At 37.9% G+C, this 20,207-nt stretch overlaps 1 protein-coding gene across 4 annotated transcripts; it reads right to left on the bottom strand.

Moving 5' to 3' along the window:
• Positions 1–280: 280 nt before the first annotated feature.
• Positions 281–14,900, bottom strand: LOC147160900 (uncharacterized). Of its 4 annotated transcripts, XM_086057616.1 has the most exons (5): positions 14,694–14,900; positions 14,553–14,583; positions 11,003–11,116; positions 9,445–9,597; positions 281–415 (listed from the first exon to the last, which is right to left on the bottom strand). In XM_086057616.1, exons 1-5 carry the CDS (start codon positions 14,709–14,711, stop codon positions 357–359), a joined length of 375 nt encoding a protein of 124 aa, XP_085913742.1. In that variant the 5' UTR covers positions 14,712–14,900; the 3' UTR covers positions 281–356. The 4 variants fall into 4 exon arrangements, 3 of the variants coding, with proteins under 3 accessions (XP_085913742.1, XP_085913741.1, XP_085913740.1); XM_086057615.1 differs by lacking the exon at positions 14,553–14,583 and having other exon boundaries at positions 11,003–11,153; XM_086057614.1 differs by lacking the exon at positions 14,553–14,583.
• Positions 14,901–20,207: the final 5,307 nt, after the last annotated feature.

The raw sequence follows: 20,207 nt of genomic DNA, 5'->3' as shown, positions 1-20,207 counted from the left end.
CTTGCATTTTGTGTCAGATTTTCTTCATTTGATACTCTTTAATTAAGAAATGTAATTTAAATTGAAGAGACTAATGTTTTTTAATGACTATTTATACTGTAGGCTAAAACTGTTGTTAAAATGTGACATCCATCCATCAGTGTCCAAACCCACATTTAAGCCCACGAGTTTTGCTGTCATCTTGTGGTCGGAAAGACACAATGCATTTGTCACAGCATACTATTTTGCAGTGAGCCAATGATGAGACACGTGTTAAAGCAGAAATGAATCCGCAATAATACGATTTATTAAATTGTAAATTTGAAGCACGGATAATATTTGTATTTAGAACAAACCATACACCCACTCATTGTTGGCTACACCACTTCCTTTCTAGGTTCGCAGGGAGCTGGAGACGATCCCAGTTGACTTTGGGCTAAAGGGCACACAGAGAGAAAGACAACCATTTGCACAGTCACTGAGAGGGAACTGAACCCATACTGCTTGCAAAAAAATCCGGAAAGTGAACCAACACACCATCAGTAAGTGCAAGAACAAACAATAACTAACTACATATCTTCATTTATTGTGGTATGTCATTACTTGCACTTTTGACAATTATTTTTAGCAAAAAAACGAAAACACCCATCACCCAAATTTTGTTTTTTAAACAAACAAACATGGGATATATTTACCTTAAATATTTATTTTGTATATATATATATAACGATCAAGTTGAATAAATAAATGAACAGGCAAAAATGTAAAAATATTGTAAAATGATTGTAACTCAAAACTTAACAACCTCTGCTCTGGTTAAAAGAAATAAAAATAAAACACTTAATATATTCTATGTAAAAAAAAAAATACATATATATATAATAATATAATACAAATGAGGTGAAGAGGTCATGATCATTCAAGCTTCTTTGTCAACCTCTCTATGAAGATTTCTATGACCTCATGCACAGTGTACCTTTGCATTTTTTAAAGGCTTAATAATTGAGATTTGGAATGAAGTAAAGCTATTGAACTTGAAACAGTCAAGCTGTCTTTCATTCCGTCTCTCTTTTTGTGTCTGCATCACTCTTCAACTCTTGCCCCTCTCTTCATTAAACACGAAAAATGTGAACATCTGGACAAAACAAGCTGTATAGGCTGTGTCTTACAAATATTGATGAATGCAGAGGGGGAAAAAAATATATATCCTGGCAGATAAGGCACTTTTCTCAAGGCAAAGCAGCAGGTGCTTGAACACCACTAGGGGTGTAGCTGTGCATGTGCGTGCCGAATACCCCTGTAAGTGTATGATAGCGGTCTTGAAAAGGCAACATTTTCAATAGGCCTCTTTTATTGTGCAGCAGCACATACATTCATACGCGTGATCTGTACAGTTCACTGCTTTAGAATAAGACAAATAAGTCAACCATAATTAGGACTTGGACCTTTTGTCCATCCTCAGTGTCACTACTTTTTCGACAAGCGCGGTGAAGTCTGTTGACAAGCAGGAACAAAAGCAGCAGGAGGAGGGGGGGGGGGGGGGGGGAGAGAAAAAGCGGAGAAAGTTTGCTGCAGGCAGCAGTCATAACCAGAAGGTTGATTGTTGCTTTGTGAAATGTCTTGACATTCAGTTGCCTTCAAAGCCATGTGGGCGTACAGATTCCGAGCGGAAGGTGGCAATGAGGAGACGAGGGAGAGAAAGTTATTGGTATTGGCATGTGAAACTACTGGCCTGAAATGTCAAGATGATGGCATACATTGCGAGCAGTCTATAATAGGACATAGAACATGCTTGAGAAATATCAAAGTGAAATAGGCAGACAGCTGCGCACTTGGACATTAGACAGCACTGGACAATCTTAAATAGCACACTTATCAACAAACCAAGAACTGAATTGCAACCCCTGGCATTCTTGGAATAAGATTAAGGGTTCGAAGCGATGCAGAATCAACTCATTAGACTTTGAATTCGTAGCTACATGAGCTTAATCAGGCAAACAACGTTTTCAAGTGCCACGTATAATTTAGTACGATTTATTGAACCCTAAACAACATGGTGTAATTTACGAGTAAGAAGTAACAGGCCCTGGCCGCTGTATCGTGGTGATATATTTCTCGATTGGCAGACAACACAAAGAAAGGAAATGGCTAGAAGAAAGGCAAGACCGGACATCTGAGAGGTTGCTGGCAACGATAAACTCATTGATCAACTGCACTCGTGAACCCGTTTGGGCAGGAAGAAGACTCCCTACATTTCGCTTTTTAGACACAAGTAGGCTGCACACTGCATGAAAATATAAATGCGGTACACTTAAGTCTTTAAAAACACACGCACACACATAACACAGCTGGGGGGGGGGGGGGGGGGGGTCAGGCTGGCGTACAATTTTGAAATGCAGCCAAACTAGTTGCAAAACAGCACACACTACATCACAACCTGACATATTTCCATTTCTTGTGTCTTTGCATCGCCTCATCCTAATTAGTCAATTTCCACCAGATGGCACTGTTTTTTTTTCCCCAATGTGTATCCTGATACAGAGTGTTGAATATATCTTGTGTATTCTTGAACTTGTTCACTTGGGACTGGTTCTGCTAATGAAAGCTCGTTCCAGGTGTATGGCATGAGCTACATGATTTGTTTGGCTTTTTTTTTTTTTTTTAACGCTGGCTTAAAAGGGCCTGATGCAACCCACGTATTTTATTTATTTATTTATGTATTCATTTATTCATCTATTTATTTAAATCTGGGTCTCGGCAGTGGAGGACTTCCCAGGAATAAAACCGGCTACTAATACAACAACCAACTAATAATGATAAACAAGGCATACTGTGAATATTTGTAAAAACTGAACGGCTAGAGACTTTTTTTTTTCTTTGAACACAATGAACCCTAACATGAAATTTTAGGGGAGCACAAACATGAATCACAAGTTAACTTGCAAAGTGAACGTTCACATGTTCTCGTTTTCACTATATTACTGTCAAATGGGTGTAAGTGCGGAGAAGACATTTGTTAGAAACAAAGCATACTGGTCACACGTGCGAGTATATGAACAAATTAGTTGCACCATCTCAAATTTTAGATGCTACCATTTAGGTGCAGTCTCGATCCAGTCGACCCCCCAAAAATTTTGGGGGACAATAATATGTTCTATGCAGCCCCAATGGTCTAAATATGGCATTTGCGTTAGTGTAATATGAGTTCAGCAGCAAAATCCAGCCATTTCTATCCTTCTCAGGGGGCGGCCATTTTGCCACTTGCTGTCGACTGACGATGACTTTAATGTTTCTCAGGTTTCAGGTAACAACCAATCACAGCTCACATGTCTTCTGAAGCTGAGCTGTGATTGGTCGTTGCGTGAGCCCTGAGCAACATTGATGTCATCTTCAGTCGACAGCAAGTGGCAAAATGGAGATGAACAAAAATGGCTGAATTTTGCTTCATGACTTTTATTCCACAAATGTATTATTATTCAGAATGTCATCTTCAGGCTAGTGAGGTCACATACAACATATTATCATCAAGAAATGTTTATAGGTGACTTCCAAATTTTCTCAGTAAAGTTAATTGTTGGTTGCATTTCCCTGTACTACAGGCTAATAATAGTTTTAGTTCGTAATAATTTGTTTTACTTACTTGTTGCGCACCAGTTTGTTGTACCCTATGTTAAGTTAATGTTTTGTGTAATGACCCCCCTGTTCATTCATTTCCACTTGTTCAAGATCATTGCAAGATGCTGCTGGCAGTTACTTGATCGATAAAAGAGCCTCTTCCCTAAACAAAGCGGAAATGCCTCTGCTCAATTGCTTGTGCGACTCAACATTGACACAGTATGTTGGCTTCTGGTGTACGTCAACATGGCGTGTGCGTTGTGTGGTCACACATGGCAGCTTTGTGGGGAGGCTATAATGTAACCCACCCCCCAAAAAAAATGCCATGTAAAATGGTTTCTTATTGTGTAATGCCTTTCATTGATGTACACTGGTAAACAAATCCAAAATAACTGCAATAACGCGATCCCTTAAGTTTTTTTTATTTATTATTATTGCTGTTGCTGTATTCTTAATTGTTTGAAATTCAGTTTATCTCAAAGAAAACCTAAAGTCCACTTCGGTGTATTTTTCAATACTTTGTACATGTGTGCGCGCGTGTGTACGCCGAGAACTGTTTGTGTGTGTATTGGAATATTTAGCTGGCTAATGAGCATTAAATTAAACTGTTAAGAAGTCAGTCAATAAAGCCCGGCTTGGCAGTGTATCAACACCTTTGTCTTTGTTACTTCACGGTTGGCCTCTCATGCCATTACAGGAGCATACAAAGGGCGTTTGGCTACATGGATGCCAGCCGGACCAAAGAAGACAGGTTATCTTAGCGCTAGCTAGCTGGCACGACATAATATTGATGGATTTACTGGACCAAAGCAAGAAAAACACTCTGGATTCTACCTTTGGCCAAAATCCAGCCGTTTTTATCCATCTCAGGGGGCGGCCATTTTGCCACTTGCTGTCGACTGAAGACAGCTTACCTGTTTTCTGAAGCTGCGGTGTGATTGGTTGCTACCTGAGACCTGAGCAACATTGATGTCATCTTCAGTCGACAGCAAGTGGCAAAATGGCTGGATTTTGCTTCATAACTCATGTTCCACAAATGTAATATTTATCAAAATGTCATGTTTAGACTAGTGAGGTCACATATAACATATTATTGTCAAGAAATGTTTAAGGTTGACTTCACCTTTAAAGTAAGCTATTATAAACTAAAAAAAGAAAACCTTTCTGTAGGATGACTGCTAGCACCAGTGTACACTCAAGTTCAATAAATAAATGTATTTTCAAGGAAGTGAATTAATGAGGCTTTGTAAAGTGCTTTGGACACCGTATGGTGTAGATAAAGCCCTACAACACCCTGTTTACCGTTGATTCAAGTTCATTCAGTACTTGCTCGTTAACGTGAATGCGAATAGCGAACAAATATTTTGGGTATGCGTCCGAACTCAACTGAACATAAATGGATGGATGAAGTGCTATAATGAAATCAAATTATTTGTGTCTGTATGATGCAAAGTTGTTGGGAAAAAAATAAAATAATTCTCCATATAAAGACACCATTGATTCAATTCATCATCTCACCAATATTCATGAAACTGTAAACTCAATAATTGTTGCCTCCTCAATAATTCAACATTTGTTTGTAAAAATTACTCAGATGCATAACAAGCTGATCTTCGCTCTGAACAATCAGTTTCTCGAAAGTAAGATTTGCACAGCTGTCTCTCCTTCAATCCCACAGCCCACTCAGCAGGATTCATTAGCCATAATTGATCTCAACAAGCAAATTAAGAAATGGTCCAGAACACTGATAACAGCCATTTGAAGTTATCAATCTAATGAAAGTTGCTTTGATAATGGCTTGCTATATTACTTTCTCTTGAAATGAAGATAGTTTGTAATTATGACACCTCATTTTTTTTTTATGTTTATTCTCTGTTGTGGGCAATATAAAAGTAAAAAAAAAAAAAAGGTTCATGAACTGTGCTAATGCAATCGCAGTGCAGCATTACAATGCAGCATTACTTGCTCAGTATTTCTGTGCAGCTGCATACAAAGATGGGACTCGTATTTTCTATAATTCATAAGACATCGGCTTTAACCTCACTTCGTGTTATACTTTTTTTGTCTATACATTTTGGAGTGTGGATAAAAGGTATGGATAAATGGTCACCTCCAGGAAATGGGAAAAATAATGGAACTGTAGACCACTTTGGACAAAAGTAATCGGACACTTAATCATTACGCCCACAAATATAGTGAAACAGATACTCACTTAATGATGAATAACCAGATTTGCATAATTAGCTGAGCTCAAATGAAGACAACAACAACAACAAAAGGCACACATGGATAACCGCCACGTGTCCAAAGTGTTTTGGTTTGTTTGGACATCACTTACATCCCCTGGTCTTCAATTTTGTGGAGGCTAAACAGATGCAGGTGCCATTCATTCTGCAACAATGAAATGCTGTTAACCCAGGAGGAAAGTGGCTTTGCTGTGCTTTATTTGACTATGCGTGACTTGTACTATTTCTGATTACAGTGGAATGATTGACTGTCCACGCGGTTAATTTGACACTGCAGGAACATAATAGATATTCATGCAAAAGACGACATGTTGTGTTTTTGTCCATACGGCTGCAGGAGGACCGTGAAGCATGTTTCCACACAGTACAATGAAAATAGATCTATTTTGCATACGAGCGAGCCCTTTGATGCAAAAGCGTATTCAAATAAAAAGGTGCATTTGTTTGTGGTGATTGCGCTATAATGAACACTACGCTGCTCACGCTGCTCAAAACCTTTTTTTTTCTTCTTCTTCTCCTTTTCAGGTCAGAAGCCATTTAACAAACTGTGACATTTTCATGTGTTTGTGCTCAGCCATAGCACAACTGCCAATAAATCCTTAAGTCTGTTACTCAGCCTACTGTAAACAACCCGCATAAGAGAGGAGGGGATGCCATTGTGCCTTCTCAGCATTTATAAAAAGGACAATGCTCCCCTTAGGTCTCGGACTTTAATGTCATGCTGTATGTTAGTGTCTTCAGATCTAAGGAGAGAAAAAAAGATAATGGTTTCTCTTGTTGAGGTTTTCTTACAGTTGGAGTCCAGGCAATTCTATAACATCAACTGCTGTATCTGTTAAGGATAGTTTCTTTTAAACGTTGGGTGTGGTTTGGTACTGATAAAAATGCCAGTGAAATTGATAGTGGGGCCGTCAAATGGCTTTTAAGGGTAATAAATATCAGGCAGGTATAAATTTAGAGACAGATTTATTGAGCAGGTAAAGAAAAGGATTGGGGAGGCAAGAAATTACATCTATTTATTGTGGGAACTAGGAGTTAAAAGAAAACATGAAGCTGCAAGAACAGACCAAATTGTAGCACTCTAGAATGTAATAATATCCTGAATATATACTGTTTGAAAATGTAATCATAAAGAAAGTTTTTCTTACATTATCTGTAAAAGTATTACATTATTGGGTATTATTACATTTTTGATCAAGTTAAGTGCAAATTGTATTATATTTTCAGGCATTATTAATTGCCCAATACAGGATGCTACAAACCATATAATTTGATTGTCACTTTTTCTGACCACTGGATTGTTTTATTTATTGGCTTGTTTAAATTTGTTTTATTGCATGTTCTATACAAAATATGTATTTTGTGAATATTTTGTTGCAATACGATGCACCTTTAATGATAGCAGCTATAATATACTAAAAATGTGTTGTTTGTTCAACAAATCTCCTTTGAGTCTGTCACCCCTAATCAACAATTGTATAATAGTGTCCAAATATTGCTATTTCATTAATAACCGCAGTATAGTGACAATATATATCTCAGTCTCCATTAGAATACACTAAGAAACGTATAAAACTCCAGAATTTAGTATGGCTATATCTGAATGAGGAGCTGCTCTCTATTCTCAAAACAGCCCTGTGCGGCATCATTGAGCACACCCCCAAATGCCTCCTGAAGGAGATCATAATGGAGCATGACAGCTCGAATGAGGACCTGAAAGCAGACCTCGAATGGTACCTGAGGTTGATCAAGCAGCAGTTCCCACTGCTATTTTCTGGAGGATTTCCTATTTATTACAAACTAAATTGGACAGAACACCTCACTTTATTAAAGACTTTCATAAAGTGTTATGTTAGATTTTTGTTGGATGGTTTCATAGTGTGCTGAGGCTGTTATAGGTTTTAGTTGAGATTTTTTTTTTCTTCATTTTGTGCACTTTTTCGGGATGTACAAGGGATTTATTTATAAAAAAAAAAAGAAAAAAAAGTACAACAATAATAATAATAAATACTCAATTAAAAGTTCCCAAATCACTTCAAGTAACGAAGAAACAACTTAGTGAACAGCTGAAGTACAAATTTGCCTCATTATCGCAAGACTAACATTACTGTCATTACAGGGGGAGAGGGCGGAGGGGTGGGGGGGCTGCAAACACAAAATAATATTAAATACAGAAACATATGCCAGGGATATAATTTCATGTGAGAGAAAAAGGACAGAGAGAAAGAAAGAAAGCTGGACTTTTTCCCCAAAACAGAACCCTAATCACAATCACCGCAGGGTTACAATCACTAACAAAAGACAATATATTGTATTACAGCTATAAAGAGCACAGGGAGGGATTTAATGCTTTTTGCATATTGTTTGACTTCATTTGCAACAATGCAAATGAACGGTTTTCATTCATAATTTGTTAGAATGGACAATTGCAAAAACGATCCTTCACAGAAGCAATCCGTATCTAATGGATAGAATTGTGAATTATTTAAATATAATTCAGTGGAGTTGAATTAATTTGAAACAGGGCTGTCCTGTATGTCCGAAAAAGGAAGCACCTTTTCATCTCTCCTTGACCCGATGACGTATAAGAGGCAGCATCAAGATTAAGAGATTCGACTTTCCCAAGAATCCCATTGATAGCCAATGTGGGATGACTCTTCTTGTAGTGGCACGTCTCTTTTAAATTTGACTCAATAAATGTGCTAGTAAATGTAGTTAATAATACCACTGTAGTTTGCCTCTGTTTTTCTGTGTATGCTACGATTGCTACAGAGAATTTGTCATTAAATAACGTAAGCTAATAGTAGACTTTTACTTTTTGTCGTAGTTCTAGGTTCTTTCAGAGGGACATTATGACTGTGAACCCACATACAGTAAATGTATGATAACCTCATATTTTCACATACAATTTGATAGAAATCAGTAGCCAGCAAAAAACTGTTCAATTATTTTTCAGTTTATCTTAAAAGGAGGATTGGTAACAAATAAAACAATATTTAAAGTAAAGACAATTTGCAATGTTGTGTTTAGCAAGAAACATCAAGTCAATGCACATGATTTGCCTTCGAGGGCCACATAAAATAATGGGGCGGGCCGTATCTGGCCCTTGACCCTTGAGTTTGACACCTGTGATGTACTGGAAAACCTGCCAATAAACGTCCGCCAACTTTGAAAATGTGTTTGTTGTATAGTTTAGTTTTTAGCAAAATTAGCAACAATGAAAGAAAAAAAAACTCAATAAAGCTAACACAAAATAACTGTGAACTGCATGGATTTAGAAGAAAACAGTTTTTTTATTTGTTATGTAAAACATGTAATAATTAAAGTATCTCTTAGTGCTGGGGCATCAGCATATTAAACCTGCATGTGCAAAGAATTCCTGAAGTTTGTTAAAAACTTGTGCAAATTGTCATCTGGAGAGACGTTAAAAACCACACGGCGAGGGATGGGGAGACATGCATGACTACTAATGACAAGAGGGTTTAACCAAGGCACAGCTTATGGCCTTTTCACTTACTGCTGCACACTTGAGTTAACAGAGGATACAGTACTGCCCTGCTGGGCTCTCATTCCAGGGGGTTCGCTGCGGGAACTTCTCACTAACCTGTCACGGCTCTCTCAGGTAGCTCTGTTCTTCCTTGGCTCGGGCTTCTTTCTGTTATGATCGCCTCACACGCGATGATCTTGTTTGAGCGGAAGTGTAAAGGTAACGGCCATGAGCACTTCTTTTTAATGTCCTTTGACTGCCGCATTCTGTCTGTAAGGCAATTTGTTCGTCTTATTTGTTTACACAGTCATGACACTTTTTTTGGGGGGGTTAAAGCATCTATCCCATTCTTGATGATGAACACCAGGCAAACAGCAACAAAATTACAGAGCAGCATTAACATTGACTAGCGCAGCATGGCGAAAAATGGGGAGAAAGCGTCGCCTCTCAGCACTTACACAGCCCTGGGAGATTTAAATAATAAAAAGCGCTGGGCCGCTGAACAAACAGGATAATTATGGCCTACAGTCTTCCTGTCGTTCAACTGGCACGGCCAAGCGGAAAGAAGCACGTTATTACCGCTCAAAAGATCTGCAAGGAGAATTAGTTGAAACACAATTTGAATGGAGAAGGATGCTCTCACAGTTGATCTTTTGACCGGTCTACGATCTACAAACAAACTTTAGTTGCTCAGTGTAGATTTATTATTTTATTTTTTTTAGATCCAATATTCAGAGTTAATTTTGCATTTTGTTTTTACAGTAGCTAATGATGTGGGCTTTTTTTATACACCAGTCCAATTATGGATTTTTTTAAAATTATAGATATTTACCCTGACTTCAATGGTAAAATTTAAAGTTCAAGACTACAATTCTATTTTTGCAAATAAGAGAATTTAAAAGCCAAAAATAATCTTTACAATATGTTTTATGCTCCCTAACTAGTGTAAACACGGCATTCTGATCAATATTGAGTTTGTAGAATATAAATTAAGTGGCAGAATCCATCTCTTTTACCCATCTCAGGGGGCGGCCACTTTGCCACTAGATGTCAACTGAAAATGACATCACAGTTGCTCAGGTAACGACCAATCACGGCTCAGCTTGCAAATATCACTTGACCAAACTCAGAACACAGGTGCGCCGAGATTGATATTGTAAAGATTATTTTTGCGTTGACTTTCCCTTTCAATTATCTTCTTTACAAAAACAGAATTGTAGTCACAAGCTTTGAATTTAACTATTGAGGTCAGGGTAATTATCCATTTAAATAAATAAATAAATGGACTGGTGTACTAAAAAAATACGTCATTAAAAAACACATTTAAAACAACTGTACAAACAAAATTGTAAAGCACATTTTTGGGTTGGCTTGCGCTTAAAATTATCTTCTTTATAGAAATAGAATTGCAGTAACGAGCTTTAAATTTGACTATTGAAGCTAGGGTAAATAGCCATTAAAATAAATTAATAAAAATCTGTAATTGCACTGGCGTATTTAAAAAAAGAAAACGCACACACAGGTCATTAAAAAATATACATCTAAAACTACTGCACAGTTTGTTTGTTTTTTAATTATTATTATTGTAAAGCACATTTTTGGGTTGACTTCCCCTTTCAGGAGAACCCTGATGGATCAATTAAGCCAAATGTATCTTTTTCCTAAAATTACTGACCCAATGAGGTCGTCATCTCCTGCCAGGGCACGGACGTTTCCATCCAATTTGCGGGTCTTGCTCCAACATGTGTGCAGCTGCCAGCAGTATGGTTGCGGTGGAACAGATGGCGTTCTAATGGAAAGAGCTTGTCTCCATTAGCCGCTCCTGCCTTGCTGTAACATAGTCATTGGTGGCAGTCACTGCTTTTGGATTGCCTACATTTCCAATGTTGCAACACATAAGCACGACACTTCTTGATTTTTTTATGTCTGTCGCTGCGCCACATGGCCCATTCATATTCATCAGGTCCACCAAGCCCTTGCTTACCTCTTTTTACATCCGTTTGAATTCTAAAGATGGCAGCACCTTCAACCGCAAAGCAACTTTACACTGCTTTATTTATGATTTTAAGCAGTTAAGATATAACTGGGTCTGACCATTGTGAGGGGTGTCTTATTTCATTTCAGTTTTAAATCAAGAGATTAAAATGAGTTGTGAAGCTGAGTGCTGGCTAACCTGTTGTTTATATCTCATAACTAGCCAAACGGTGTGCCTTCCACGCCGTGTAATGAGAAATGCATGCTCCGATTCAAATGCAATAGTTGTGCATGTCAGGTTTACATGTCGTGCAGAGACTTTTCAATCGAAGAAGCCACTTACCACCAGACTTTGCATATTAATTATAAATATGTTTTCAGGGCAAGGCCATCCAGATTCCTGGTGGCAAATGGGAAAAAAGCCTCATGCCTCTTATTTTTTAATGTAGATTGTGGCTGCCTCCAATGAGGAAAGGCCACTTCTAGACTCCAATTAGCATCCCAAGAAAGTAAATAGGAAGACGTTGATGGCAATTTCTAGGTCAAATGAAATGATCTAAGTCGAATATGTTGTAGGTTGATTCACACAGCACTGTATTGTGCGTCCATTTGTTGGGATGGTACACTGATTTGTTCTAAGGAGCATAGTTCCTCCGCCATTGCCATGGCAACCAAAGATTGCTTTCTTTAGTAGTAATGGACAACTCTTGCACTGCACGTGTCGTGCCAAACTTGTCAAAGACATTGAAAACGACACAAATGTTTTTTGTTGTTTTAAATGATCTGTTAATATATTTACTACATTATAAAACAACTTCCATCACTCCCGCAGTCCTGCAGGTTTTGGAGGCTTCCCTCTTCCAACACAAGCTGATTCCAATCAGCAGGATCGTTATCAGGCTTATGCAGAGCTTGCTGATGAGCTGATCATATATCAGCTGTGTTGGAGAAGGGAAACATCCAAAACCTGCAGGACTGCGGCCCTCCAGGACCGGAGTTTGACACCCATGCCTAAGACTATTTAAAATAGTCACACAACACCTTCCGTATATAAATTAATGATTATAACACATTGCTGATTTTAGTACACTCTAAAAACAGTTGGGTCAAAAGTAACCCAATTATGGCTCAAAAATGGACAAGATCCACTTTTAAAAACAGTTGGGTCAAAAGTAACCCAATTATGGCTCAAAAATGGACAGATCCACTTTTGGGCAATTTTACCCAACTTTCTTTGTTGTTTTATATAAAATGAACACATTTTTGACCCAAGTAAAGGATATGACCAATATTTATGAGTTGTACGCTGAAAGACCCATTTCTTGACTCAAACTTGGATCAAATCGACCCAGGTAGAGGATCGGTCCATTTTTGACCCATAGTTGAGTTATTTTTTACCCAATTGTTTTTAAGAGTGTATTAGCTGCATTTGTTATGTTTACAAAATTCCCCTCAAAACAATGACAGATCATTTCAAAGAAAAACCTAAATATCACAATATAGCATTTTTTCCCTTAAAATTTAATGAAATTAATGGCAATTTACTACATCCAAATGAGTATGCAGTTCTTAAAAAAAATAAAAAAATAAAAATAAAAATAAAGAAAGAAACTGCGAGATATCGGTACGGTATTGGCATCGACCGAAACGGCACAGCTGGGTATCGGAATCAAAGTGGTATCGGGACAACAGTAGTATCGGCCCAATTCAGTACTCACCCATCCGTACATTTTAGGGGATAAAAAGACAAATAGTGCTTCCAAACTTCAAGCAACAAGTGAACTAATTAAAAAGAAAAGACAATACACAAAAATATCTCAGCTCACGCCGTGTGAAAAGCTCAAGAAACAAAAAGAACAACATAACAGCAGCGCTTGTTAATGATGCATTTAAGAAATGCAAATTGATCTGCAATATGAATGTCGACATTCTCTCTTAATGTATGCAAGCAAGCACCAACACAGCGTGTTGCCTTCAAACATGAGAAAGGATAAGAAAGTTTGAAGAAATGACGATATTATAACCATAATTACAAATTCCCCTCGTTTTTTTTCCATACTTGCCACTTAAAAAGAGCGACATTTCATTTTCGGGATAATTACTTTTTGATTGCATTCCAGTGGTACCGAGATAACCCACAGCTAAACAACCCAATGAGAATGTATAGGTAGTTTTGATTCTATAAAGTACGTATGGGCCGTAGTTCTGATTATTTCAGAGTAGAAAGCAGATGATAAATGAGTAAGCTATTTTAAAACATCTCCAGGATTGTTGTTGTAACGGTCCGAGCATTGTTGACGCGTCTTGTCTTCTGAGATTCGGGGGTTCAAATCTTGACTCTGGCCTTCCTCTTTATGCTCCCGACTTCCTCTCACATTCCCAAAATATATGTTCGGTTGAGTTGACGACTCTCCATTGTCCATCAGTTTGTCTACAAGTGCCCTGCGGCTCTGCCTGTCAGTCCAGGGTGTACCCCACCTCTCGCCTAAAGTCTGCTGTGTTTCAGTTCACCCACAACACTAATGAGGACAAGCGGTAAAGAAATTGGATGGGTGGATGTTGCACAATAACTGAGGAAGTCCTGAGCTTGACAGGCCAAATAGTTTGCTGCTAAAGTTTCATGCTGTAAATCGTCCAGTAAATGCAACGAGAAGCACTCATCTGAGTCGTTCTGAATTTTGCTTATTATTTGGTTAGCTAGGAGAAGAGATGATGAAGTATCATTGTTCAACCTAAATCTAACTGCAAAAGTGCTCAGAATTTTTTTTTCTGTCACTTAAAAGTGGCAGTTCATCATGCAATCTAAGAAAAAAGGAAAAACAATGGTGTAGTTTTGTGTGCAATTATTCAACGCAAAAGTTCATTAGCAACAAAGCTGAACGCCATTCCTGTAGATAACTATGTATTGTTTTATGGCGTCTGCATGCTGTATTTTTTGTTATTGTATTGATACGTATTTACTTACAAGCATTCACTTCCTTATTTCTTGTCATTAATGTATTAATATTAATTGTATTTACTTGTATACTTACCTACTTATGATATTAATTAATTTTATTTTGTGTTATTTCATTTCAATTGCCTTTACTGCAAGATTGATAACGATAAAAGAACGATATTATATGGGTTCAATGAAAACTAAGCAAAATATCAATCTAGAAGGATCATGTGTAAAGTGAATTGTTTACTAGAACTTGGTGATAGTCATCAACATTAACAAGCTTGGCAATAAAAAACAGAATTCAACTCACTTTGTACTGCCATGGGATAAATAATTTCAACCTGCAACATAGATTTAATCGCATCACTGTGTGTGTTTGTTGTTTGACAATTTTTCCATGCATGTGTTCTGTGTGTGGCTTGACTGATTAAAATAAAACTTTGCCACTCACCCATGCACGTTGTAGCATGAGGACTCACAGGAATTCCAGCGGTGTCAACTGTGTCAGCCTGGATCGATTGACGTTTGGTGCCTCCCATTACAATGCGTTGCTTTGCATGCCTGTTTTTAATCCACAAAAACGGCAGCGGCAGACGCATCTTGCGACATAAATATGACGTTAGCAGGCCATTCGGCCGGAGACCGAAAGCGCGCGCGCGCTGGCTAACCCGGAAGTAGATTCGTCTGTCATAGAACGTGCGTCTGACCACCCATCCCGATCGACATTTGCTAGCTTTAGCTGTCAATCAAAAGACAAACTTGAAAGGAAGTATATGGTTGGTTGGCAAGCCATGCTTTACTTGAAGCAGAAGCAACGCAAGTTTACGGCACTGATTGGACAAAAACAGCTTCCAACACACAGCGGGCACGGCCCACTAATGCCCGCCGATGCCGCAGGGTCCGCCTACCAGTGACGTAACGTATGAACAGAATCCACGTAAGAATAAATCACAGAAAATATTTTTAATTGTCATTGTTTTGGACATTTAAAAAAACAACTTTTTTTCCAAAACACAAAAGGCAAACAAGACACTTGGATCAAAACTACAAAATTAACACAACTCCAAAAACAAGATATAAAGCAATGTTTCTTGGTTTGGCTACAAATAATCACGCTACAATGCCGTGCTGCAGGTGCGGTCAGTTGTCGACTTCTGTGATGGTATATTGTGTGATATATTTTACTATTATTATTATAATACCTTCATACTAACTATGTTGAGCAAAAAAAAAATTAAAATATGAAACCACACGTAAAACTGAACGTATGGTGTTCCACAGGGTTCAATTTTGGGACTTCTGCTGTTTTCATTATATCTCGAGAAGCAAGAAACAGAAGCAACAAACAATGAACCAACAATGACAGAAAGAAATCAAGGGACTAAATACAAACAAACTGATGAGACAATGAAAAACACCCAGAGAAGACACAGTGGCTGAGGGGGCTGACGGGGACAGGTGGAAACAAAAACACATAACGAGCAAGACAGGAAATCACAAACCCCAAGAAAACAAGACTTAACATGAAACAAAACTAAACAATCTAGTCAAACAAAACACAGATCATGACATCTTAGTAGCGTATATTCGAGCCCAATACCCGTCCAGCATAACGACTTTTTGTATTTGTTCAATAATTACAGTATATTGTCAAAAGGTTTTGTCATCACGATCATCCCGCTTTTTTATGCATTCTTTTTTAAAGATCTTCAATAAATATCACCTGAAATTAGCGTGGGCTTTATATAGTTGTTGTGTTGAAATGATTGATATAGCTCTGAGGTCATTTAATTGGTCAGGTAAATAAAATCTTGATTAATGAAGATATACTATAAATGTAAGCTCCAGTATATAAAACATAGAAGCTCTGGGGCTAGCTAAAGCGTAAAAATCGATAACTAAAGCCGCATGTAGTTGAACCATCCTTCCAGGAATTCTGTAGAGATGGACTAATCCCACACAGAAACATTTACATAATTGGATATTTGGTTCACATCAACTACCCTACCTTTCACATTCTGGGCTTGTTATAGCTTTCAAACATGTAGAGAATAATTTTGACTACTTATAGAAGCCTAAATGTATACATTCAATTTGTTTTACGTTACCATGCATCAGTAGGCAGGTCAAATCAATTGAAAACTGTGGCCATCTCCACTAAGATACCAGAAAAAAGCCTGTTAAATATTGCATTTTTGGATGAAGCAGAACGCAATCTGAGTTTAGTACTGCTATAAATAGGAAGAGTGTGCTTGTGTGTCTCTCATCAGAAAAAAAATGCTTAAATTAAGTCAGAGTGCTGAAATGATGGATGTAAGATGAGTAGCCGAGATGGAGAATGCAGATGGCATGTGCTCCTTCCCACCTCACTCCCTCCTCCTCCTCTTCTGTCCATCCTGCACAACGTTGCTCTCACCCTACATTTCCTGCCTGCCACCGGCCCCTAAAAACCGTCCGTGCCATTCTGAGATGAAGCTTTTAATTGCATTTTCATGTAGGTGTTTTCTGAGGGTGTCATTCCCCAGGCAGAAGGCAGAGTGCTCCGAGACGAGTTTTACATGTGCACAAGCACAGTCAAGACCCACTAGGGGAAGTGTGTTGGAGTGGAGAGGTGCTGGAAGTGCAGACATCCCTGTAGGGACACTTGAAAAAGCCGTTATGGCCGTAGTATAAATAAATGCATGGCGGGAGCATTTTTCCTCCTGGATGAAAAGCCTTTAACCTTTTAGTCACCATAAAAGCAGAAATTGTTCAGTGGCATTTAACATGCAGATGCCGCTTTTCTTTCTACAGAGATCATTTGCAGCTTTTCAAATTGTAAATTACAACAGCTTCATTTAACTGCAGTAAAGTTATTACACATCTAAAAGATGTGACTGGGAATTCAGCTCATGGAGGTGTGAATTGTAATCGATTAGGAAAAATAAATAGTGCATCTGTGGCATGTACAAAAAATGACTGAGAGACTAGATACATGTTTTTTCAGTTGAAGAATCGAAATAATCCATAAGTGTGAATTTGATTATCAGTGGTACTGTAGGCTACGCTATAAATATATATTTAGGAATTTAGCCATTAGGAAATAAAATGTGTGTGTGTGGGGGGCAGAAAAAAAATCTGTTATATTACAATGGCATATCTACACATATTATGTAACACATACCGATAAAACTTAACCTGATGTGGGTGGTGGGTGGTGTCTGGTCAGTGCTGGATTTCACTTTCCTTTCTTTTCTTTGGTCCTTCCTCGGGTCTCCTGGCGGCCTCACGACTCTGGCTGGATTCTGAAGTGTTCGGTTTAGGTGAACGGTATGGGATTTTTTAATAGGTTTTAGGTGAACTAATGAATACACACTCACACGCACGCACACACGCACATGCACATACACACCCACATACAAAATAAAAATTAATAAACAAAAAAAAGAAAAAAAAGAGAGCAATGATGATGACATGTCAAATCGGTAAAATTACCGAATGAACTGAGCTCTCCAGGAAAAAAAAAACCCCAAAAAAACACTTAACCTGATGTGCTGTAAATCTTAGTTCATCCATGACACAACTGGATACAAAAGTGTATCAAAAATTTTACTCCCACAATACTTATATAGTTTTGTGTAGAAAAGGCAACAAAATTATTTGGAAAATAACGTGGCACGGATCTAGAATAATACACATATTGTTGAGCTTGAAAGAACATTCCGCATGAAGTGCTTCAGAGAAGATGAGAAACTGTGGCTAACCCAACATGCCAGAGAAAGAATTTCCTTGGGGACCACGGTACATACATCACAGCAATCCCTACCATTGAGTGCAAATTATGCCCATGGGACTTTTTGAGCAGCATAGGAATGACGATAAAAGAAATTGTGGGGCAATGTCAAGCTTTTCTAATGGTAGACTTGTTGGTGCAGCTCTTGTATTAGATAGATGGTTTTAATTTGGGGTGTGCTAGCCTTTGGGTTGTATTGAAAAAAAAAATGTCTTAATGAGTGTGAGGCTGTGATTTAATGACATGTAATGAATGGAACAAGCACTTTTTGTTCTACATTGGAATGACTAAATTTGCTTTTTAAACACATTTCAAGTAGATAGTGGATATTTAATGTGAGGAGACAATAGCTGTACCTGAGAGGCATGGGAGTGCAATCGCACCTCACAGTAGCTCGAGCGATATTCCTTGTAATGGTTAAACACTGGTTGAAAAAAAATTCAACCAGCACAGTTTGCCACCCATTGAAGTAAAAGAACCGCTTCGGGCTGTACATCAATGTGACATCACAGATCATACACGGGGATCTCTGCAGGCTCATTTATAAAGCTTGTATACACTGAAGACCCAAAAACAGCACAGCAGTTTCTAATCTCAAGATCTGAAAGAACAGAAGTGGGCCCATAAGTATCTGCGGAGAGGGAATACATTTCAAATTCTGAATACAAAGAAGAGACAATCGAAGGAATGTTGGAAACAATTTGCTCCATATAAAATCATACTGGCAGGAAAGTGTTATGATTTTTCGGAAATGATAAGGTTGGCAGGCATACAGGACATATTTAATGACTTAGCTTTTAATGACTCTGTTGAGATGATGTCTTTAGGATGAGATCATTACGATGCGTGTGTTGCAGTACGGCGAACACAACAATAAACACGTTGCAGTCTTTTAAATGCGCAAGTCTTTAAATGTGTATTCTAGCTTCATAAGAGCGCAGGTCATGCATCGGCACTTGAAGCAGCGGCACTTGCGGGTCTGTACATTTCACACAATACAGTGTCATGATAAAAGGCTGGTGGGAAAAAAAAAAAACGATGTTGGGCGGCTTTTGTGCAATATTATCAAATGAGAAAACAATAGCCATAGTATGACAACAGTAAGGTTGTGATGCATCGGCTAGATATAGACTGGCATTTTTATTCAAATAAGCATTGACATTTCTGGATCACTAATTAATTTGTTGCAATGGATGACCACGTCTTAATGGAGTTGAAACCACAAATAGATCAATGGCTGTGGCTTCACAAGTGCCTCCTCTTTACAGATCCAAACATGCTGAGAAGTTTGCTATCACAATAACATGCTCAAAGTACAAACACAATTATTTTCAGCCCACCTTTGAGAATTACTTCAATTCTGGCAGGCTGCTGAAAAACATGTGGTTGATCAACCACATTTGCGGGAATTAATCAGGAATTAAATGAACCAGCCCTGAATGCAATCACTGCACTAGGACAGCTTGCAGAATAAGTAAAATAATCATCTTCCCACACCAATTTCATTTAATTGTGTTTCGAAGTAAAGTGTCTTTCATCATCATTGTCAATAAATTCAGAAAGGATAGAGAATTCTGCAGTCTTTAATTTATTCAAACATTTGTTGCCAAATTTAAGAGCCTAACTTGTCAACCTTATTTTACAAGTTTCAAGGTGCTCTTCTTTGAAGTGTTTAAATCTGCAAGTCCTTTTAAATTCTCTATTAAATAATATCCAATAAATATGAGTAAGACTTTGGAAGCAGAGAGGAATTGGATCGTGCACCTTGTTGGACCTTTGAGATCTGCAGTGTTTCACTGCATTAATCTTCTGTCAGTATTTGTATTCCCTTTTGTTTGGTCGCACAGCACAATAATATCGGTCAACATTTTTGCAACTTATTAAGATTAGAGCACAGACAGGTGGGCGCGAGGGTGGAAAGCAGCATGTAGCATTTTGTGGGCGATGATACATCACTGCCAATATTCCTACAATATTGCAAGAATAGGTATACGTAATATACGTATGCACGTATATATTTATATATATAATATGCAACAACTAATTTCATGCAAATTCAATAGATGTTTATAATGTTTAACTTATATAAACTAATTATATAGTGTAGATATACTTTTGTCAATACGATGGCTTAGTATCCAGTCACTGCAGCGCCACATTTCTCAAAGTTTCTGTTTGGAATTTCACAACACC

Source organism: Leptonotus elevatus, chromosome 16 (genome assembly GCF_054856555.1).
Source record: "Leptonotus elevatus isolate MCC_2025b chromosome 16, RoL_Lele_1.0, whole genome shotgun sequence".
Taxonomy (NCBI): domain Eukaryota; kingdom Metazoa; phylum Chordata; class Actinopteri; order Syngnathiformes; family Syngnathidae; genus Leptonotus; species Leptonotus elevatus.
The sequence above is the reverse complement of the archived record's forward strand: the minus strand, read 5'-3'. Positions and strand labels throughout refer to the sequence as shown.